The 24,237-nt window shown below is 39.2% G+C and overlaps 1 protein-coding gene across 5 annotated transcripts; it reads left to right on the forward strand.

The window, feature by feature from the left end:
* The first annotated feature begins 123 nt into the window (after positions 1-123).
* On the forward strand, positions 124-23,017 carry TERB1 (telomere repeat binding bouquet formation protein 1). Of its 5 annotated transcripts, XM_061345952.1 has the most exons (17): positions 124-314; positions 1,179-1,289; positions 1,465-1,593; positions 2,026-2,157; positions 2,622-2,682; positions 2,775-2,890; positions 3,051-3,173; positions 3,720-3,872; positions 4,961-5,092; positions 6,344-6,469; positions 7,460-7,617; positions 8,413-8,759; positions 11,156-11,217; positions 15,288-15,371; positions 16,860-16,940; positions 17,184-17,264; positions 22,431-22,839. In XM_061345952.1, the coding sequence occupies exons 1-17, from the start codon at positions 281-283 to the stop codon at positions 22,586-22,588; spliced, it is 2,088 nt and encodes a 695-aa protein (XP_061201936.1). In that variant the 5' UTR covers positions 124-280; the 3' UTR covers positions 22,589-22,839. The 5 variants fall into 5 exon arrangements, 4 of the variants coding, with proteins under 4 accessions (XP_061201936.1, XP_061201938.1, XP_061201937.1 ...); XR_009724299.1 differs by lacking the exons at positions 11,156-11,217; positions 22,431-22,839; XM_061345954.1 differs by lacking the exons at positions 11,156-11,217; positions 16,860-16,940; positions 22,431-22,839 and adding an exon at positions 22,938-23,017.
* Positions 23,018-24,237: the final 1,220 nt, after the last annotated feature.

A 24,237-nucleotide genomic window follows, 5' to 3' on the forward strand; every position in this document is an offset into this window, starting at 1 on the left:
ATCAGCTTAATCTCTGCGAAGTGCTGACTTTCAAAAGATAGTAACGTGATAGTTACAAATGCAGTGTTACTATAAAATACTGTATTTCCAAAGGAAATCTTTGCCATGCAAAAGCATATTAAACTGTGTGTCAGATGACAGAGTAAAACCATAAAACTGGAAAGAGTCTATTGAAGAAAAAATACTTCATCTGTACTGCATATGGTGTTACAAATGATGCTAATCTGAACAGAAGACACTTTCCTTGCTGTTGTAGAGCAAGAACAGAGATAAACCAAAAATGGAAACTCAAAAGAGGCAGAAAACACAGTGTGGTAAGATGCTCAACATAATTTGTCATTTATTACCTGCATCAATTTTACAAAGTTTTACTAGGCTGTGATAGATTCATCATGGGTGATGAGGTGTTGGGGAAATGTTTTTTTTCCGTATCAAATTTTATGTTGGAAAATCTAATGACAAACTTTCAGCCAGTAGACAATACCACAACAAAGTCACTTCTTGTTTTGCTAGTAGTAACCTACATTTTTACTGTATTTAAACTTCTTTAAGAAACCCCAAGTCTTAAAAATGTTTACAAATCTGTGGTTGCTATTGCAAGTAATTATCAAACAAATTTTTTTATTATATCCATACAACTAAGATTCTGAAACGTGTCTACCTACCTAGGCTTGTGTGTAGGTGCCCAAAAAATGTTTTGTTTTAACTTACTAACTAATATAACAACTCAATTTAAGATTCTAGCTGCTGTGGTAAGGGATGAAGTTTTCTGTAAATAAATACCACATAGTGAGCCTTGCTTTGTTGGATTCCTGCAATTCTATTTTCACTCTGAATATTTTCATGGTTCTATTTTACTCATTCAAATACCCTTAATGCACCTTGCAGTTGCATCTCATTTACTGAGATTGTTACTAGTAATTAAAGGCCAGAAATATGAAAAGGGGGCTGTAACTTTAGCAAAGGACATCATGCTCAAATAACAAACTATGGAAAGGAATATTTTCATATGTAAGTTTGTTATTTGTGGATAGAAAGAAATGGTGTAGGTCCATATTTGCTCACATTTTTTTACTTCAGAAACACATACTACATTTTGGGGCAGGTTGATTGTAATACTAAATAGATCATAAAGTAGAGCTGACAATTTTCATGAAGTTTTTTGTGTTTGCTCACAGATGTGAAAACAGATCTGAACTTATTGCTTGAATGCCTTAAATATCAGATGGACTGCCCTCTATCTCAGAAAGACACTTTGATCACTATTTACTCAATTTGTCAAGAAAACAGTAAGAAGAGTTTTTCCTCAGAAAAAAAATACAGTCATTATGTTAACAATATATGTTAAGAAGTTGTTGTCACTGTAAAAAAAAAAAAAACAACAAAACCTAAAGGATCTTGAAAGATTCTAAAGAGAAATAAAAGCAAAACATTTATTTTTGTTCTTTTTTTTTAATGTTGTAGGTGAAGCAAGTGAATATTTTCGAGAAATTGGTGGTTTGATGTTTGTAAATGATCTTGCAAAGTCAACTATTCATGGCATAGTAAAGGAAGCAGCTTTGTTTACGTTAGGAATTATAATGGAGAGTAATGGTAATAAGTAATATTATTCGTATTTCTGGGTAACTATTACCTCTGTTGTGCTTAGTCTGTGTTACATTTTTGTCTGAGAAAATCTCACAAGCATGTGGGAGTAGGAATGCCACTGTGTCACAGCCTTATCCCCAGATTTGGAGAAATACCTTGCTGAATTGTGTAAGCAGCATGCCTTGATATCAGACAGCTGTACTACTTATCTTCCTCAGCAGCATCAAATGACTTGTAAATTGTTCCAGAGTTTGCCTAGGTTCTGTCTGGTTTAGCACTGACTACAGGAGAAGCCCTCAGCCACTTTGTAGTCCTGGTTTGTCTCCACTTACCACATATGGGATGCAACTGAGACTCTAGTTAATAACGTTACAAATATAATTTAGGTTTATGAATGGCTTGTTTTAGGACTTAATGATTTTTATTTTCTGGTTTCAGTTTATTGTCAACAAACTTTGTGTACTGCTGCATTGTTTGAAGACCTTATTTCATGTTTAATTAATAAGGATTCTGGTGTGAACTTGAAAAGAATGTCTATTTATGTCATCTTAGCACTGGTTTCCAATAATAGTAAGTTCGTTTTATTTTGGGTTTTTTTTTCTGTGTTACACCATTTTTTTTTCTATTTGACAATCTGCAATACAGAAACTTGGAACTTTCAATAGGTAATGTTTAGGTAAAGTTAATTTCTAATGATGAATGATTGCAGGTAACTGAACCTAAATTGTGTAAATTGATCATCACTCACTGGGATTTCCTTAAATAGCAGAAAGTGGTTTAGTACTAAAAATGAAATTATAGTTTAAAAATAATCCAAACCAATAGTTACTGACAATGTATAATAAAAAACAGACATAGAAATTGAACATTTTTGCCAATCTGTTGGTGTTTGTTGCGATTTTGTATTTGTTTTTTTTGGGGGGTGGGATATATGCTTATGAAATGGGAAGAGAATGTATGTAAATTAAACTTGACATTAAGATTTTGTCTCAAGTTGCATATGTCTTAGGAGTCTTGCATGTGTTCTTTTTTAGTAAGTGGGCAAACCTATGTCAGAGATACAGGCTGCATTGGCCTACTGCTACAGTTATTCAGGTGGGCAGTTGCAATTCAAACATAAAATGATAGATTCTTCAACACTTAGGTTTGCTTGACTATTCGGGACTTGTTTGCATTGTTCTTAACAGAACAACTCTTTCCACATCTGAGATCAATCTGTCAGATGAAGATACTAATCAGTGCTATCAGCTGTGGTCCTCAGTCTGCAGTACTCTATGCGCCTGTGTTAACAATCCCCAGAACGGTAAAGTGTTGCTGTTAAAATTGTGACAAAAGTTTAAAGTATTTCTCCAAAGTGGTAACAGCTTAATTTTTGTTAATGATTGTTGGTTTTAGTTCTTTAATGTTCAACTGAAATTTAATAATACATTTTGATTGGGTGTTATTTGTTTTTACTTTTGTAGAATATAATCAAAACATTTGCTCTTCAGTTTTCCCATATGCCAAAGAGCGGCTGGAAAGTTGCACAAAGCCTGAGATAGTTCGTCCTGTTTGTTCATTTGTTGGTCTCACAGTTGCAAATAACTGTAAGTGCAGCTCGAGCTCTAAATAGTTTTTTATTTTTGGAAAAGGAAGTTTGATAGTTAAATGTTTGATTTTTTTTTTTTTTGGTCAATCTACAATTTTGCTGTTCTTCCAGCTTTAACTGAAAACTGTATTCCAGCATCTTAATTTACAGTGTATTCATTGTGCTTAAGTCCACAAATAGCCACAAACTGACTACATTTAGTGAGATTAGTAAAGAAGATTTGGAAGCTGTTTTGATTAAAAGTATTTTACAAATACAAGCCGTTACATATCTGAAAACAGTGACTTTCGTAGAACTCGGGCATAAGGTTTGCCATTTGTATGCAAGCATTAGGGCCATGTGTTCCTTGTAACTATTTTGTATGACAATTACTACATTTCTTGAGAGTAGCATATATTCAACTTCAGTTGCATTGGTGGAAATGTAATGGTTAATACATGCACAGAAAAAATTGTGATGAGCCTAATTGCTAAAATGCTAAAACAGTTTGCAACTCATATTATTTAAGACATTTTCAGTTTGTTTCTCGTTTTTTTTCACTCAGCATGTGTGCAGAAATATTTTGTTTCTGTTGGAGGACTGGATACATTAGCTAGAGTTTTCACCAGGCTTATGCATGATTCCAGTATGAGTCACTCCAGCATAAAACTTGCAATAGAAGTGACAAAGACACTGGATGCCTGCATTGCTAATGACTGTGAGTGAAAAGACCATTACCGTTTTTTATATATGCTAATTTTAAAACGAAATTTTTCAAGTCTGTTTTTCACTGAAAAGTGATAAGAATGGATGCTGGAGGGCATTAAGTCACATACATTGATATTGCAGATTTTTTTAAAATTCAAACAAGTATATGGGGAGCAATTCAATTCACCTGAGGTGGGTTACTTTCGCATTATTGCTAAAATAATGAAATTTAAACAAGACTGAAAATTAAAAATAAGATGCTAGTTTTGTGTAAGTAAAGCTGAGAACTGTGTGTGTGGCAGTCAGCTTGGATCCTGAAGTTAGAGATCTGTTTCTATAGGCCTGTGCCTAAACTAATAAGCTTTGTAAGCTTTGGGAGGCTTTAGTAACTCAGGCTGGAGCTGAACAGATGCGGTATTTTTGCATGACACATCTTCACTTTGATCTACTGTCTGGAGAGTGCTCTCCTAATGAGGTCTTTGTGTATTGCATCAGGTTTTGAGAACCCTGTGAGCCTGATCAATCTGTGCTGTTGGCCATGATTATTAAATTTGACACTTGTGCTCTAAGTGCTTCTGAATGGAAGTTAAAAAAAGTTTAAAAGCATATACCTGCACTAGTTTTGAGCTTAGTTTCAAAGAATTTGATCTGGGCCAGGATTAGGTGTCAGCATGTGTGTACTAGAGGTGGAGTTCCTGGTTTCAGGAAGAGGTTGACCTGTAGCAGAAACATTCTTAGCATTTTTGTGGCAGATAATCCATGTGTCAAACCTTATTCTACTCTTTTGCTCCATTTTGGTGTGGACAAACTGAGCAGAGGTCTACAAAACCTGCACATTGCAAAGGGCTTGTTTGTCAGGTATTTTTCCCCACCTCTATACCACACAACCTGGGAGAAAGTGCAGCATCGGCTATGGGACAGAACTGCTGCTCCAGGAGGGATGTAATGATTTGAAGTGTTAAAATGAAAGAGGACTGTGAAGGCCCAAGGCTTTTAGAGGGCTGCAGATTTACCTTGAAAAACAGCATTTATATTTGGATGATGCCTATATACTTACTATTCTGTTTATTTTTCTTCAAATTACTTTTTACATAATAGCTACCATAGGTGTTGTCTTGACAAAGTACCACACTGTGTCAGAGCTACTAAAGCTGCTGTCCAATGACACTCTGGATACAAGCGAAAAAATTTGTATTATTCTGACCATTGGACACTGTACTGAAGTTTGTGGTAAGATTTTTTTTTTCTTTCTATCATTTTCTATTGAATTGTTATAAACTAACAACTTCAATGGTATCATTTATCAAGACTGGAAAATGAAGGGAAATTCTTTTAAATAATATAATATTAATATTTAGAAAAAGCAGACTATTATGCAGGAATTCAGAGCTGGTCTTAGGTATCACAGGATAAAATTCATCCAGACGTGAAAGCTACTACACAAATAGTACACAAGTCTTTTTGAGCTTTGTTTTAATGGTCCTTGATACATACAGCTTCGGTCCACTGCTTACATAGCTGTTAATTTATTTTAAAAGCTATGTAAAAGTATTGGTGTTGAAGTAATGTAAGCACTAAGTAATCCTGAAGTATTTTTGCGAGGCTCCTCAGGGCTTTCCCAAGGATGGAAACATTTAACATTTCAGTTGGTATTTTATGGCAGTAAAAGCAACAGAATGGAAACTTGTGAAATACTGATCATTATTTATACTACTGGTTTTTCATATGTATTTCAGAGATGCAAGAAAAAAGGATTATGTTCAAAAATCCTCATTGATTATCATCCTTTCTCAACAAGAAGTTCAATAATAAGCTCAGTAGGTCATAAATCACTTTTAAAGATGCTTTCTCATGAAGAATTAATTAACATAGCTTAACGGAAAATGCCTTTCAAATAGAAATATGGTAAAACCAACAGAATGAAAGTTTCTCTTAAAATGTCACCACTGACAAAATAACCATATTTCATTTGTTTTTCTGACTCCCTTGTTTTATTTAGACAACAAAGAATTAGTTTTTAGGAAGTTGGCAGGTATATGAATGTATACAGCAAATGACAACACAGTAAAAAATATAGCTAATTACATAGTTAATGAGGAGGAACAGATTAGCTAGATTGGGGTTAAACTACTAATTTTATTTGAGTTTTTCCAGTTACAAACTTTTTGATGTTTCTGCATCTCAAGATCCACATAAATATAGTATATATACTTTAGGAGTATATACCAGAGGAAAAGAAATACAGAAGCCAGAATTCAGATTTTTAAGGCAACAGTTAAATGAGTTGGTATCTCTATCACAATTCATCTCAGTCCTCCTTCAATTTTCTTACAATAACTTTGAGCTATGGTCAAATCTGTGTGATTGAAAGTGCTTTTGCTGCAACCCAGAGAAGAAGTCATTACAGCACGCTTGGATCCACAATAAAACTGTGTATGAAGCTGAAAACAATCTATTTTCCTTTACAATATCGTGTTTTAGAAGAAAACCAGTGTGAGCTGCTCCAGAATAATGGTCTTCCACTTATGATTCAGTTATTAACGGAGTCTCAGGATGAGGAACTAAACAAAGTGGCTACTTTTGTCCTTCAAAACTGCAAACAAATGAGTAAGCTTACTGTTACTGCTTTAAAAATTACAGAGATTATTTCTGTTTTAAGTTCTGTTGACTTTCTGAGTGATTTTTACTGTGGAAACTTAGTAATTCTCCGTACTCCGAGTGATGTTTATTTTCTGCAGAAAAGTTGCATGTTTACTACCATTGACTCATGACAGACAGCATTTAGGCACAAAAAAAGTAAATATTCCAACAATGTTGCAATGATGCATTTGTGAAATCTGTATATGTAGGGCCAGTTCCTGAATCTATAAATTCTGTGCAAATATTAGCATTGTCCTCTAACACACAGTTGGTACTCTATTCCTTGGTATGTATGCTTCTTTATAAAGGCTAAGCTGATCGATAATCAAGCCCAAAATCACCATGACTACAATTATTTTGCAACACGAAAAAAATACTTTGATTTTTTTTTTAAATAAGGTGTATTTTGAAGTATCCTTTTTAATGTTTTTTGATGCTTTGTTTGTTTTTTAATTAGCTGTAGAATACAGAAAGACATGTCCTTTTATCTCTAAAGCGTGGAAGTATTATGCAGTTGATAATTAGTAAAAAGCATGTATCTACATTTTTGTGCTACAAACTTAACTAGGAGTTTTGTATAAGATTAAGGGGGTGTAGTGATTTTCAGTGCCCATTAATATGGAGTTGTTTCTTAAACAAAAACAGAGACATATACAGGTAAAAGACGTATAGAATGAGGATTAAGTCCATGATAACAGTTTTTTAAAGCAGAGCATTATTGTGTAAAAAGCTTATAGCAACTACAATTGCAAGCTCACCTCTTGTAACTGCACTTTATATTTGGATTTTATTAACATTTACATGTACCTTAAATTATATTAAAATTATTATTCAGAGGTTATATTTTGCATTAAATTATTGGGGCTGTTCCTCAGCATACTAAAATATAATGCTTATCGAAGTGTTCATTTAAAAAAGCTTGTAATATTAATATTTTTTTTTTTATGATTTATAAAGCGAAACAGTTGTTCCTGAAAATAAATTATAATTCATTAAATGTAACCAATACAGAGGAATTGGACATGCAAGTCAGAAAAAGAAGTCTAGAAGACTACTGGAAGGAAGCAAAAGGAATTTTACACGGAATAAACTTGCTTGAAAAGGAGTGTAATGAGGTTGGCCATTTACCGAAGTAGATCAAACTAAGCAATTTTTTCTGCAGTTTAGGGTTAAATAAAATGTGAACCCTTAAGGTTATTTCAGTGTAAGCTAGAAAAGTAGGGAAAACACTGGATGTGTGTGAAAATGCAACCTGCAACTTCTACCATTATATCATACAGATTTAAAAGTATGCAGGACAGTTGGAGAATATAGGCATCTGTGTTTTTATGAAGCATTTTAATTTATTGTAAAACCAGATTTTCTACAAATTTGAAATCATTTAGGTTGGAGAAAAAAGAGTTGGATTTATTTTTAATTGCCAAACATTTGAAGCAATAATGTGAATATTTGCAACTATGACATGCCCATGATTGTACAGCTATGAGACAGGTGATAATAGAAAATGAGGGCGTAAACTAAAATAAAGTTGTTGCATATTTTCCTTGTGCTATATAACTGCATGTTATCTCTGGGTGTGGAACTGCAATTTTTTTAGTTATTCAGCTGGATCTTACTTACATATTTTAATTTCTAGAAGTGCCTCGTATTAGTAGCAAATCCAGTGCTTCAGCCTGGAATTATCACTTAGTAACTACCCTTTCAACACCTTCAGCAGCACTGTCTTGTGGGCTCTTAACTCGGGGATTTCTGAAGCTTCTCTGGAATTTCTGTTACCTCCAGAGTTAGACTTGTATATCCTACTTAATCTTGTTACTAGAATTATTTAATATTTTTATAGAGCTTGTATTGACTACTTGTATTGTACTGACTAGTACTTGTATTGTACTGACTAGTATTTTTCAATACAGGAAAGTGTGAAAGGAGGAGTATTTGTAGAAAGATCCTCAGAAGCCAATACTGAAGCATCCAAATACTATGAGGTGAATCCTGCTGATCGAGAAACTTACATGGCAAGAACACATAAGGAAATACATTGTCCACAGTCAGATGATCAGGTTCTTTCTCCATCTGTAAATTCCTCTGCACTGAGAAATGAAATAGTTAACCCTGTGAATCTAGTAAATGCTTCTGTGAGACAAAGTGAACAGAGGAATAGTTTGTGTTCAGTTAATGAACTGCAAACAGACAGTGTACTACAAAGTCACACTATGAATGAAAGAACTACTTGTGTAAAAGATCAGTCTATTCAAGTAAGGTAGGTGTCTTAAACCTGAGCAGAAATACTAACTTGTTTTTCTTTAGTAATTTTCAAACTGAATGTTAGCCTTTTACATTAGCTTTTACTAAGTAGGGTTTTTTTCCTGCTAGTGGAAAGGCATAGCCTTTTGGTGGCTCACTAGAGAGTACTTTGTCAAAGTGTTTTTGAAGTCACAGATTAAAGACGATAGGCATGGTAGTAATAAAGTACCATCTTTTTCTCTGAATAATAGCTTCTGACATTTTATAGGGAGCCAAGTACAGGCCATGTTCTAATGTCTTCAACATAGTGATGAAAAATCATCCGTTGTTTTTGCCTCAAAATTCTCGCTGATTTAGTAAATCAAAATTTCAACAACTGATTTGAATGAAGCCACAAAGAATTCTGTTATATGCATTTCCTAGGAAAACAGCAGTTACAGATCTGCTCTGCAAAAAAATTGGAGTGCTTACGAACTACAGAAAAAAGCCTCCACTCCCTGCTTTTCTCCCCTCATATTCAATTGCTTCCCTCCATGGGAAGAGAAAGATGGAGCCTTATTTAGTCATTCATTGTTCTCTTGCTTGTTACTCTCACACAAATGTGGCTGGCTGGACCCTGCTCATGTGCAGCTTACTTGCATGCATTATATTGTAACTTTGCAACCACCACAGAAATTACCAAAAGCCTACGATATTTTCCATGATACTTTCAGATAAATTTTGCTTTGCTACTGATTAGCATAATTTGACATAGATTATTTGTTCTTCTGTACTCTGAAGCACAAAACTATTAAGACTTCTTTTGGGAGGAGGGGGGGAGGAGAAAAGCTCTCTCCTTGCATATGTATTCACAGTATCACAGTATGTTAGAGATTGGAAGGGACCTCAAAAGATCATCTAGTCCAATCCCCCTGCCGGAGCAGGAACACCTAGATAAGGTTACACAGGAACGTGTCCAGGCGGGTTTTGAATGTCTCCAAAGAAGGAGATTCCACAACCTCCCTGGGCAGCCTGTTCCAGTGTTCCGTCACCCTCACTGAGAAGAAGTTTCTTCTCAGGTTTAAGTGGAACCTCTTGTGCTCCAATTTGTACCCCTTGTCCTTTCATTGTTTGCCACTGAGAAGAGCCTGGCTCCATCCTCGTGACACTCCCCCTTTATATATTTATATACGCTAATAAGGTCACCCCTTAATCTCCTCTTCTCCAAACTATAGAGACCCAGCTCCCTCAGTCTCTCCTCATAAGGGAGATGCTCCACTCCCTTAATCATCTTAGTTGCCCTGCGCTGGACTCTCTCCAGCAGGTCCCTGTCCTTTTTAAACTGAGGGGCCCAGAACTGGACACAATATTCCAGATGAGGTCTCACCAGGGCAGAGTAGAGGGGAAGGAGGACCTCTCTCGACCTACTAACCACCCCCCTTCTAATACAACCCAGGATGCCATTGGCCTTCTTGGCCACAAGGGCACAGTGTCGGCTCATGGTCACCCTGTCGTCCACCAGGACCCCCAGGTCCCTCTCCCCTACACTGCTCTCTAACAGGTCGTTCCCCAGCCTATACTGGAACCTGGGGTTGTTCCTGCCCAGATGCAGGACTCTACACTTTCCCTTGTTATATTTCATCAAGTTATTCCCTGCCCAGCTCTCCAGCCTGTCCAGGTCCCTCTGGATGGCAGCACAGCCTTCTGGCGTGTCGGCCACCCCTCCCAGCTTAGTGTCATCAGCAAACTTGCTGATAGTACACTCAATTCCCTCATCTAAATCGTTGATGAATATATTAAATAATACTGCTCCCAGTACCGACCCTTGAGGCACTCCACTAGATACAGGCCTCCAACTAGACTCCGCCCCATAGACTACAATGTATTCATGTGACAAAAGGAGTTAACCAAGGATACCATGGATCAGGCTTCCTGCTCCTGCAGCATTTGGAGGTAGTCAATGACATAGAAAAATGTATGATCACCATATCACAGGAGCATATAAGTATCATGGAAGTTACTATAAGAAAAAATATCAATTGCCTTCTAGAGCAATTGCTACATCTATTGAAGGATACAGTATTTGGAAGAGCTTGTGAAAGTTTTATGTGCGCTAGGCAATCTTTATGTTAATCAGGATTGCAAATGAGCCAGCATCCCTTGAAGGCACTGCACTCCCAGTGCTAAACAGCACTGCAAGGAGTGCTTATCACAGGTCTCCGGTAAACTGAATTCCAACACAGTGATTACATGCTGGATACTACAACCCCAGTAGCATGGAATAATTAGGGGTTTTTTTAAGTTTAAACTTTTATATGTTTAATATGTGTTTTGTTTTGCCTTTGGAACGTATGTATTGATTTACAAGTAAATATATGTTTGAAAATGTGGTTTTTATTTTTTTCCCCACTGTTTACATTCTGATCTTCCCAGTGAACACTTATTTAAGAAACCAGCAATGACTGTTAAAAACGTGAAACAGACACGCACATCAGGTACAAATAGATAGGCATACTCCTTTCTTAACTATTCTTGTTCTTAATGAGATTTTATTAGGTTTGTGTGTTTTAATCACTTTTTTAAATCAAAATTTATGTATCATTAGATGATGGAGTACATTGTGTAATGTATCACTTAACTGTTTGCATAGTTTGGGAATTTTATAGTGTGTGCAATTTTACTAGGAGAATATTTATTTTCCTTCTAATACATATTTTAGCTTTCTTTTTTTTAGTTGATTTTACATATTCACATGAATGTATCACAGATAAATGTTTTTATTTTAGTCTGAATGCAGTCTATACTGAACAATGAAAGCCAGTAATAGAAAATGTGGAGCATGTCCAATAAAGAAGTGGAAGAGCAGTTTTGGTAGGAGGCTTGCCAGACTGGTCAAGGAGGCTTTAAACTAGATGTGTTGGGGGGGGGGAGGGCATCATTCCATCCCAACACACCCAGTCAGTTGCCAACACCTGTAATAAATGCTCAGAGCAATGCAGAGATATTCCGGCTGCTCCAGCCAATGAGCTGGCTTCATTTGGAGCTCGGCTGAGATGCCTCTATACAAAAGCCCGTAGGATGGGGAACAAACGAGGAATTAGAGATGTGTGCTCGTCTACGGGGGTATGATATAATAGGCATCACAGAAACATGGTGGGATGGCTCCTATGACTGGAGTGTTGGAATGGAAGGTTACAGGCTCTTTAGAAAAGAGAGGCCTGGCAGGAGGGGAGGGGGAGTTGCTATTTATGTTAGGGATAGGCTGGAGAGTATGGAACTCTGGGGGCTGGTGAGCTGTTAACAGAGAGCTTGTGGGTCAGGGTTAAAGGGAAAACAGCGATGGGAGACATTACTGTGGGGATCAGATATAGCCCGCCTGATTAAGAGGAATCTGTTGATGAAGCACTCTATAGGCAGATAGGAAAAGCCTCACGCTCGCAGGCCCTCATTCTCATGGGTGACTTCAACCGCCCTGACATCTGTTGGAATGACAGTACGGCCTGGCACAAGGAATCCAGGAGGTTCCTCGATTGTGTGGAAGACAGCTTCCTTCTGCAAGTAATAGAGGAGCTGACAAGGAGAGGTGCCATGCTTGACCTTGTGCTCACCAACAGGGAAGGGCTCGTTGGAAATGTGGCACTGCAGGGCAGCCTTGGATGCAGCGATCACGAGATGGTTGAATTTGAGATCCTTAGGACAGTGAGAAGAACCTTCCGCAAGCTCACTGCCCTAGCTTCAAAAGAGCAGACTTTGGCCTCCTCAGGAACCTGCTTAGTAAGGTTCCACGGGATATAGCCCTAGAGGGTAGGGGGACTCAAGACTCTTGGTTCGTCTTCAAGGATCACCTGCTACAAGCTCAGGAGTGTTGCATCCCAACCAGAAGGAAGTGCAGCAGGAGGGCCAGGAGACCTCCTTGGATGGATAAGGAGCTGCTGAGGAAAATTCAAATGAAAAAAGAGTTTTATAGAAAGTGGAAGCAAGGACAGGCGGCCTGGGAAGAGTACAGGGATGTTGTCCGGGAAGCTAGGGACCAGGTTAGGAAAGCTAAGGCCCAGTTAGAATTAAACTTGGCTAGGGATATTAAGGATAACAGGAAGGGATTCTACAGGTACATAGCAAATAAAAAACAGATTAGGGAGAACGTAGGCCCCCTCAGGAAGCTCTCAGGTGAACTAGCTACACAGGATTTGGAGAAGGCTGAGGTTCTGAATGATTTCTTTGCCTCCGTCTTCAGTGCCAAAGGCTGTGACCGCACCACCCAAGTCTTGGAAGCCAGATGCAGGGAGTATGAGAATGAAGACCTTGGGCCCACTGTAGAGAGGAATTGGTTCGAGACCATCTTAAAAATCTGAACGTGCACAAGTCCCTGGGTCCTGATGAAATCCATCCGCAGGTCCTGAAGGAGCTGGCGAATGAAGTTGCTATGCCGCTGGCTATCATATTTGAAAAATCATGGCAGTCAGGTGAAGTGCCTGATGACTGGAAAAAGGGAAATATAACCCCCATTTTCAAGAAGGGGAAAATGGATGACCCAGGCAATTACAGAGCAGTCAGTCTCACCTCTGTGCCTGGCAAAATCTTGCAGCAGATTCTCCTGAAAGGCATGCTAAGGCACATGAAAAACAACAAGGTGCTTGCTGACAGCCAGAATGGCTTCACAAAGGGGAAATCCCACCTGACCAATTTGGTGGCCTTTTATGATGGGGCTACAGAACTGATGGACAGCGGTAGAGCAGTTGATGTCATCTACCTGGATTTGTGTAAAGTGTTCGACACTGTCCCACACGACATCCTTGTCTCTAAATTGGAGAGACATCAATTTGATGGATGGACCACTCAGTGGATAAAGAACTGGCTGGATGGCCGCACACAAAGAGTTGTGGTCAATGGCTCAATGTCCGGCTGGAGACCAGTAACAAGTGGTGTCCCTCAGGGATCGGTGTTGGGACCGGTCTTGTTTAACATCTTTGTCGGTGACATGGACAGTGGGATTGAGTGCGCCCTCAGCAAGTTTGCCGATGACACCAAGCTGTGTGGTTCAGTTGATACGCTGGAGGGAAGGAATGCCATCCAGAGGGACCTTGACACGCTTGTGAGGTGGGCTGATGCCAACCTCATGAAGTTTAACCATGCCAAGTGCAAGGTCCTACACCTGGGTCGGAGCAATCCCAGGCACAGCTGCAGGTTGGGCAGAGAAGAGATTCAGAGCAGCCCTGCGGAGAAGGACTTGGGGGTGCTGGTTGATGAGAAAATGAACATGAGCCGGCTTCAGTGTGCGCTTGCAGCCCAGAAAGCCAACCGTATCCTGGGCTGCATCAAAAGGAGCGTGACCAGCAGGTTGAAGGAGGTGATCCTGCCCCTTTACTCTGCTCTTGTGAGACCTCACTTGGAGTACTGTGTGCAGTTCTGGTGTCCTCAACATAAAAAGGACATGGATCTGTTGGAACAAGTCCAGAGGAGGGCCACGAGAATGATCAGGGGACTGGAGCACCTCCCATATGAAGACAGGCTGAGAAAGTTGGGGCTGTTCAGCCTGGAGAATAGAAGGCTGCGTGGAGACCTCATAGCAGCCTTCCAGTATCTGAAGGGGGCCTATAGGGATGCTGGGGATGGACTCTTCATTAGGGACTGTAGAGATAGGACGAAGGGTAATGGGTTAAAACTTAAACAGGGGTAGTTTAGATTGGATATAAGAAGGAAATTCGTTCCTGTTAGGGTGGGGAGGCACTGGAATAGGTTGTCCAGGGAGGTTGTGAATGCTCCATCCCTGGCAGTGTTCAAGGCCAGGTTGGACGAGGCCTTGGGTGATACAGTTTAGAGCGAGGTGTCCCTGCCCGTGGCAGGGGGGTTGGAACTTGATGATCTTAAGGTCCTTTCCAACCCTAACTATTCTATGATTCTGTGATTCCATCTGTCATTGTAAGACCGGTGATAGAACCTGCCTGTGAGCATGACTTGCCTAAAGCTTTTCCTACATGTTCAAGATGTGTTTAAGGTAAATGTTTTTCAGATTTTCATTGATCTTTTTAGTCTGATACATTTACTTCAGAACTTTGACATGTCCGATTAAATCTTTATTCATAATTTAGCTTCCTGTTAATTTATAAAATTTATAATTATTCATTAGATTAGTATATGCCAGAATGGTAGCTTTTCAGGTGACCAAGCTTATCTCCAGGTTATACCTATTTAAACTGAGAATAAGTATTATTCCAGCACATCACATTTTTCAGCATCTGATTCCATATAGAAATAATGTTTATAGAGCTTTGTTAAGCAATGTAAGTTTACAGGGTTGTTTTGCTCTGTTCAAGCAGAAGCAATATGCTTTGGGAGAATGATGAAAAAGCACTGAATTAAGTGTAATTATTCTGGATTTGCAAAATTATAAATGTGATCCATTTAGCTTGAGGAATTTCATTTGGAGGTTTTGCTGTTATGTAAATTAAACTTTAATAACCTAGAGATAGAAAATACAGTTGAATATAGGTGTGCTGATGCATGATTGCCATGGAAAAAGATCAGTTGCATTTTCTTAGTGTTTTTTTTTTCCTTCCTAATTTAGATCAACACTCGGAGATAACCAAAGGAGAAAAATGTACTTTAGCTACATCTGCATCCCAGAAAATGGCAGAATTCAGGTGTTCAGGTAAATATTATCCTAGGTCTTTCTTTTCTGAGTCCATAAAAACTACTCTGCAGCCCTTCTGTTTTCTCTGCATTACTGCTATTAAGTACACTCAGTCAGTTCTACAGTAATCCATGATTGCAGCCTTCAGTTATCCCATCTTCTAATACCTAAACTCAGTTTATCAGTATGTTCTAAGAATGCTGCTGGCACTCAGGGTTTGTAAGTGTATTTTGTAATTAAGCCCGTGTCTCTTGATTTTAAAAGAAGAAAAAAGGGGGGGAGTATGAAGCACCGTAAGCCACCTTTGAACATGTAGGCATACAGCTGTCAAACTAAATTCAGCTTGATCGTTAGCACTGTTTTATTTTAGGCTAGAATATTATAGTTATGTTCCAGTGATGTTCTTGTAACTCCACACAGTGCAGAATTTCACCTTCAGCTGATGTAACTAACTATGAGAACATCCAAGAATAACTAAACCATACATTACCCTAGGAATGTCCCCCAAAAAAACAGGAAGGCTTACTGTGAGGAAACTCGTAAGATAGACATTGTTTATTCAGGTTAATACAGGTAACTGTTACAACACAGAGAAAGTTTCAAAGAATAGCAAAGACATCTTTTATATTTTGGTTCCTGGATAAATTTACAAAGGGAACTGAGGCACCTTTCTTCCAGTTCCACTAATATTTTCACTTCCCTAGAGGATCCATGCCTCATTTAGTGCTTCTGGAGTTGAAGTGCAGTGTAAAAGAGCAAGTACAAAACAAGAAGGCACACAAAAGTGTAACGTCTTTTGAGATGTGTATATGGAAAATGGAGGTTAAATTGTAGATTGTAGTGTCAAAATAACACACTGGATTTTGTGATGGCTTCTATAGTCTTCATGCTTGCTGTTTCTACAATGTCCTGGTGTTTTTCCAGGTTGTAAGGCGGGAGAACTGTCCTTCAATAGTAAAACCTTTATCAAGGTGTTGCAAAGTTGTCCATACCAGTGTGAGCATCACAAAGTCATTCTGGAAGCTGAAGAAAGACGTAAAAAGAGGCTTTGCAAATTGACTGTTTGTAACAGGAGATACGCAGCTTCTGAGAGTAATTATGATTGTCTTTTTGGTAATTGTAACTATTGTAAATAGTATTTAAAATTCTGAACTTATTTTAGTTTGATTCTGATTGTCCTGCTCCTGTAAATTCACTCATTTAATTTGATTTACCAATGATTTGTACTATGCAAGATGAGAACTAGGCAATTCTGTTTGAGGATCTTGTGTCTTTCTTATATGCTACTGTAATATCTTATATTATATAATCTTACATTGTTACATAATATCTATGTTCTAACAAGGTAATTTCATTCTAATATTACATATTTATGGATGTGAGAGGCTTATAATTCTTAAGGAATAAAATAAAAGTACATCCTGTATTTATTTGGTTTAAAAGAGGAGTTTTGAAAGTTAAAGTTATTAATGGCATTTGTACCGGTGTCCATCTTATATTTTGCAGAAATACTGCTGACCCCTGAGAAGAAACAAAGACTGCATGCAGAAATACCAACTCTTAGGAGAAGACTGGATAGTTCTCAAAGTAAGGGCTTATTCGGGTACTAATAAAGAGAATATATTAAGTTGAAGTAAGTGTGAATGAATGTATGACATTATAACAAGGTGATTTCATTCTAATATTGCATATTCATGGATATGAGAGGCTTATAGTTCTTAATGAATAAAATTAAAGCGTATCCTTTTTTTTTTTTTAAAGGAGCATTTTGAAAATTAAACAGTTATTACTTACTGTCATTTGTACTGGTGTCCATCTTATATTTTGCAGAAATACTGCTGACCCCAAAGAAGAAAGAAAGAGTACATGCAGAAATACCAATTTTGAAGAGTGAAATGGTTGATTTTCAAAGTAAGGGCTTGGTTTAGAAATTAATGCAAAAAGTCTTTACCAAGTAATTCTTTTGCAGGACTTTAACATGAGAGGCTGTGGATAAGGAATTACATTGTGGGCTTTTTCTGTAGATTCTGTGAAAAAAATCTGTATATCAATAGGCCAGAAAAATGCTATTTTGTAATCCTGATATTGTGTTATGCACATTAGTTCAGAATGAATTTGGCACTTCCTTTGAAGATACTTCTTCGAATCCTGCCAGGGCTGCTTCCTTGCCATCTGCTATTCTTCAGTTTTGCGGTGTTAATTTTTAAAATTGAGAGGTATAGTCAGGACCAGAGTACAGTACAGTTCCTGTTTCTGGATTCAGCATCACTCTATTATACATTTATAGCCATGTTATCCTGTCATACCTGTTTCTGTTCCAGCTTGGAGCTCTGATAAGGACTTGGGCCTCTGTGTCCTGAATAGCTAAAAAGGTAAACCTTAACATATACATCAATACTAGAGCAAGTAACTGAAAACAACCTGTCACAAAAATTAAGTACTGGAGATACATTTACCTGTCCTATATTATGAGGTGCTGAATAAGATATTACTAACAAGGTAAAGTTGTGAATATCGTTACTTTATTTAATTTCTGGTAATGGGTTAAAACTTAAACAGGGGAAGTTTAGATTGGATATAAGGAGGAAGTTCTTTACTGTAAGGGCGGTGAGGCACTGGATTGGGTTGCCCAGGGAAGTTGTGAATGCTCTGTCCCTGGTGGTGTTCAAGGCCAGGTTGAACAGAGCCTTGGGTGAGATGGTTTAGTGTGAGGTGTCCCTGTCCATGGCAGTGGGTTTGGATCTAGATGATCTTAAGGTCCTTTCCAACCCTAACTGGTCTGTGATTCTGTGATAGCTATGGAGGTCTCTTTAAGAGAAATAAATAAATTCTAACTGTATTTAATTTCAAGAGCCTACTACGCTAATATGTTATCTTTAGCAAGTAAGTATTTTCTGAAGTAAACTGATTTTTCCAGTCTTTCTTCAAAGACCAGATAGCAGTTTGGCTCAAAAAAAAATCAGTTCTCTCTTAAATTTTAATTCCTACAACATTACCTGTGTTTTGGTTTTTTTTTAAGAAAGATGCATGTCAGGGTTTAAACTCAGTCAGGATGTTGGGATGATGGTTGGAGGGAAGTCAGGGCCAGTTGCTGGTGACCTGAAGACATCTAATTGGTGGGCTATAAAAGTGCTACTTAGCAGGCAACAGCAGGCAATTGAGTTCATTGGCTGTTTTCCCCTAAAATCAAATCCACTTGAGATCCCATCTGGAGAACAAGTCTAGCTAGGTCTTCCATCCCACTTCGTCTTCTCTGTGATCCTGCAGGTAAAACCATAGGGTGGCCTGTGGCGTGTAGGTGGAGGGATGATGGTAGAGCAGTAGATGTAGTTTTTCTTGATTTCAGTAAGGCATTTGATACTGTCTCCCACAGCATTCTCATAGATAAGCTAAGGAAGTGTGGGCTTGATGATCAGGTAGTGAGGTGGATCAAGAACTGGTTGGAAGGAAGAAGGCAGAGAGTTGTGGTCAATGGTGCAGAATCTAGCTGGAGGTCTGTGACTGGTGGAGTCCCGCAGGGGTTGGTGCTGGGACCAGTGCTGTTTAATATTTTCATCAACGACCTGCATGAGGGAAACGAGTGTACTCTCAGCAAGTTCGCTGATGACACTAAACTGGGAGGAATGGCTGACACACCAGAAGGCTGTGTTGCCATTCAGTGAGACCTGGACAGGCTGGAGAGTTGGGTGGGGAGAAATTTGATGAAATTCAACAAGGGCAAGTGTAGAGTCTTGCATCTGGGGAAGAACAACCCCATGTACCAGTACAGGCTGGGGACTGACCTGCTGGAAAGTAGCGAAGGGGAAAGGGACCTGGGGGTCCTGGTGGGTAGGATGAACATGAGCCAGCAATGTGCCCTTGTGGCCAAGAAGGCAAATGGCATCCTGGGGTGCATTAGAAAGGGTGTGGTTAGTAGGTCAAGAGAGGTTCTCCTTCCCCTCTGTTCTGCCCTGGTTAGGCCACATCTGGAATATTGCGTCCAGTTCTGGGCCCCTCAGTTCAAGAAGGACAGGGAACTGCTTGAAAGAGTCCAGTGCAGAGCCACAAAGGTGATTAAGGGAGTGGAACACCTCCTTTATGAGGAGAGGCTGAAGGAGCTGGGTCTCTTCAGCTTGGAGAAGAGGAGACTGAGGGGTGACCTCATCAGTGTTTACAAATATGTAACGGGTGGGTGTCATGATGATGGAGCTAGGCTTTTTTCAGTGATATCCAGTGATAGGACAAGGGGCAATGGGTGTAAACTGGAGCATAGAAGGTTTCACGTTAACATCAGGAAGAACTTCTTTACTGTGAGAGTGACAGAGCACTGGAACAGGTTGCCCAGGGGGGTTGTGGAGTCTCCCACATTGGAGATACTCAAGGCCCGCCTGGACAAGTTCCTGTGTGATGTACTCTAGGTTACCCTGCTCTTGCAGGGGGCTTGGACCAGATGATCTCTTGAGGTCCCTTCCAACCCTTGGGATTCTGTGATTCTGTGATTCTCTCTCAAGCAGCAGGTCGCCTTTTGTTAATAGCTGAGACGTGTGTTGGTACATGTGGGGAGCTGAATAGATCTGATAGATCGTCTCTCAATTGTTTGAACTCGTGAAACAGTTTTTCCACAGCTGAGATGATGAAAGGGGTGAGATTGTCTTTGAACTCTCAGAGTTTATGAATCATTTAATCCACTGTTAGAGGTCATTCCAGTTTACTGTTGCCAATGAATGGGCATATGATGATGGTGTATTCCATGTAAATTTCTGCCACATGTTTCATGTACATTCGACTTCATCTATATCTATGAGTACATCCCCGTTATTTGGCTTGATATGGTAGACCATCTCTACAATGGCTGATCCCTTCAGAGACTGGATGCCTTTCTCTAGAGTAGTCCACTTGGCCAAGCAACTCATAACATCGTCCTTGTACGGAAACCTTTCTTTCACAGCTGCCAAGAGCTGCCTCCAAAGGCTGAGGGACTTTTTCTTTCTTGCAATTGCTTTGTCAATTCCCCCTTCCCTAGAAAGTGATCCCAGCTGCTTGGGTTCCCTACTTTCTAGTTCGCAACTGTAGGCCCCATTGTCCCAGCATCAGAGCAGCCAGGTGATGATGTGCTCCCCTGGTTGATGGGTAAAATCTTTTAGCATATTCTGTAACTCAGTTGAGGTCTGGGGTTGAGACATTGCCTCTTCTTCCTCTGATTCACATACTAATAAATCCTGGTCAGATACTGTCCTGGGTGATGAGTACATTGTTTCTTCATCTTGCTTCGTCTTTCTTGCCTCTTTTTGGCTTTTCCTCTTGTGTACAGGGGCAAATGATGTTGGCACAAATTGATCCTCTGGTGTAGCTTCTGTACTTGGAGTTGGATTAACTGTGCGGTTTGTTGCAGTCAAAGTTTGGGTAGCTACTGTACTTGTTGCTGGGACTGGTGTAGCTGGTGTGCTTGGAGCTGGAGTAACTGCACTGTCTGTTGTGGTCAGGGTTTGAGTAGCTGCTGTAATTGTCACTGGGGCTGGTGTAGCTGCTGTGCTTGGAGCTGGAGTAGCTGCGCTGTCTGTTGCTTTGCCATCAGATCCAGAGACATCTTTTTCCCTTTGAAGGTGCTGGATAGTGTTGAACAGGGCTCCGTAAGCATAGGCCAAGCCCCAGCATGTTGCCATCATTTGTCCCTCTCTAGTATGACCAGAATGACAACACACCTCATTTAAGTGTTTTACTAATTTTTCTGGATTTTGCACTTGTTCAGTGGTGAAATTCCAAAGCACTGGAGGGGCCCACTGGCCTAGATACTTGCCCATACTATCCCACACACCCTGCCACTCATGGCTGTCAGGCCTCAGGGGTAATCTCCAGGTCCTCCTATATTGTTGTCTAACCCTAGACAAGACCCAGACCCGACTCTGCTTAACTCAGATGAAGATCAGATGAACTGGTTGTGGGTAAAACACACTCTGTATGCATGCCAACATGGTGATCCCCATCACAATCAGCAGGCAGGTCTCAAGGGTACCTAAAGGCCATTCAAAACCTTCAGAACTCTCAAGTGATACTGTAAACGGCCGGGGGGGGGGCTGGGAGTGTAAGGGAATGTCTTCTTCAAGGGTTGACCACCTGAGAAGGAATAAAAGATGTGTAATTGTTAAACACTTCTATTATATACCTCCCAAAGTATATAGATGGTGACCACACTGGGAACGCAAGCCAGATCAGTTTCATGCTCAATGAGTCTATTGTATTACAAGTCAGTACCGTAAAATAGAATGAAACAAGAACCTTAGCCCAAGGCCCCCAGCCGATAAACACTAACACAACAAATATCTGCTCTGAGTAAGGTACAACATGCTGAAACTGTGAGATCAAGAGCAACAACTTTGAGAGCCAATAAATCAGCATTGTGATGAGTTACTATTAACCCGAAACAATGAATGCTTATCACACATATGACTAGACACACTCTGGTCAGATCTGTCGTTATCTCAACCCTTCATGCCCCATGTTGGGCACCAAAAAGAACTGTCGTGGTTTAAGCTCACTCAGCCTCGCAGTCTCTCTCTCACTCTCCCCTTTTGTCCCCCCAGCTCCCAGAGGGATAGGGAGGAGAACCGGAAGAATGTAAGTCCCACGGGTTGAGATAAGAACAGTCCAGTAACTAAAGTATAACACAAAACCACTGCTACCACCAATAATAATGTAAGGGAAAAAATGAAGGAAGATAATACAATTGCTCACCACCTGCTGACTGATACTCAGCCTGACCTGAGCAGTGATCTAGCCCTTCCAGGTAACTGCCCTCAGTTTATATACTGGGCATGATGTGCTGTGGTATGGAATACCTTTTTGGTTAGTGTCAGGTGTCCTGTTTCTGCTTCCTCCCAGTTTCCCCTCCTCCCTGGCAGAGCATGAGACTCAGAAAGTCCTTGGTCAGAGTAAACATTATTTAGCAGCAACTAAAAACATTGGTGTGTTATCAGTGTTGTTCCCAGGCTGAAAGTCAAAAACACAGCACTGCACCAGCTACTAAGAAGGAGAAAAAATGACTGTGGCTGCTGAACCCAGGACAATGCATAATGTTTTATTGTTTGGGGTTTTTTTAAGGTATTATTTTGACTCCAAATGGAAAAAAACAATCTAATACTTCGAATAGAGGAGGACATAGTAAAAATGTGAGTTTGGCTGATGACTGTAACTTGGTATCTACATATAAAAATGGTGAGTATTACCAGAAAATTAATTATGTAATAAGTGTAACTTAAAGATCAGACTTTGCATTTAGGCCAGGGTTTGAGAAATGCACCTGTGCTTGCTACTGGAGACGAAATGGCTAATAATTAAAATAGGTATGTTCTGGCACCTTCAGCCATAGTATTATTGATGTTGGAGTTAGTTCCTATAATTTGCTAGTTGCTAATGCACAAACAATCCTCATGTGTTAATGTCAATGATGAGAAAAAGAGCTAAGGAGATATTACTAATAAAACAACATGTACATATTCAAGTTCATTAGAATAAACTTTAGAATAAATATTTGCCACACTGTATTCAGTTTAGCAGTAGGTTTCAGTTTAATGTAACTAAGAGCTGGCCTTGTTCACAATTTCATAGCTTTACAAAAAAGCCAAGATGTTAACTTGAACAGGCAGAGAGTCAAAGAAATGTGCAACCAGGAATGTCTGTGCTTAAAATCATCTGTATTTAGTGGACAGAGATGAAGTTAGCTATGCACAGCCTAATAAAACACATATTTATAAATGTCCAAAGAAAATCTCTGTGAATTGCATAAATTCTTTTTAAGTCACCTTTAACAGGAGTCCCGTAGCAAAGTGGACTCCATTAGAGATATTCCTCTGTTGATTCTACTCCAGTCATATTGATTTACCCCTGAAATGAATTGTTTTCAACTGATAGTCCTTTCTGAATAATAGATATGGAGGTATGCTTTTTCCTGCATTATAATGCATGGAAATAACGGAAATATGCTAAAGATTTAAACTACGTAGGCATGACAGAAATGAAGGTATGAAAAAAATTGAAATGAAATACTGTATTTCAGTAAGTGGGTGACAGTGGAGAAACCTTGAATAACTATTGTTATCTTGGTGAAGTGATAATTTCTTTATAACTACTTCAGATTGTATTGCCAGTAATAATGTGTTATTTCCAAATGCAAAACAGTATGCAAATTTACGTAATTTTTAATTTTACCAAAATAAATATTCACAGAACAATGAAAAATGTTCCCTGCAGACAAACACAAAAGCTTTAAACAACAGAAGAACCTGAAAAGATTTCACAGCTGAAGAAATAAACTGTCTTTTGAGTGGAGTGAAAAAAATAGGTAACCACTGAAATATAATTTTGTTGTTTTATCCATTTCAGAAAGGACGGACAAACGTTGACCTTTCCAAGAAGTACTACAGGTTACAGTTGCAAGTAGTAATTTTTTTTTTTTCCTACTATCATATATGCATGTTGTCAGTTCTGTTTTCAGCTTTTGCCCCTGAACTGACCGGGGAAAAAAAAGAGAGGCTATCAGAATTTGCAGCCCATGGGATTGTGCTTGGTGTTAGTTCAGTGCATGCGCTTGAGCACTGGAACAGTATCCAATGTAATCCAACTGGGGCTGGTGCTTGGAGAGGGAGAACTGAACTAGGGAAATACTAGAGAGCATTTGAACCCTCCAGTGCCACCTGGCAGGATACAAAGGGTAAGATTTTCAGTTAAGGACTCTAAATTAATCCCTGTGCTTATTAGGAAGTTGATCTCTCTGTTCAGTCCCTTTTCTGAAGATGGTTTGTGAAAATCTCTCTGGCAATTTTCACCATCTTTGACATGCACACTCTGTACAGGGAGATGCTGCATACGGGTTGGGTGGGCACCATTTCTGCTGTGATTCAGATGTGTG

Source organism: Neopsephotus bourkii, unplaced genomic scaffold (assembly GCF_033783945.1).
Source record: "Neopsephotus bourkii isolate Nb327-2 ecotype Australia unplaced genomic scaffold, CSIRO-AGI_Nbou_v1 NB_245, whole genome shotgun sequence".
Classification (NCBI taxonomy): domain Eukaryota; kingdom Metazoa; phylum Chordata; class Aves; order Psittaciformes; family Psittacidae; genus Neopsephotus; species Neopsephotus bourkii.

Bases quoted from the DNA above. Each gene is read 5' to 3' on its own strand.
- TERB1 (XM_061345952.1), top strand. From the start codon at position 281: ATGGAAACTCAAAAGAGGCAGAAAACACAGTGTG. The intron at 1,290-1,464 runs GTAAGAAGAGTT...TTAATGTTGTAG, and splicing joins CTCAATTTGTCAAGAAAACA to GTGAAGCAAGTGAATATTTT. The intron at 17,265-22,430 runs GTAAGGGCTTGG...GGTTTTTTTAAG, and splicing joins TGAAATGGTTGATTTTCAAA to GTATTATTTTGACTCCAAAT.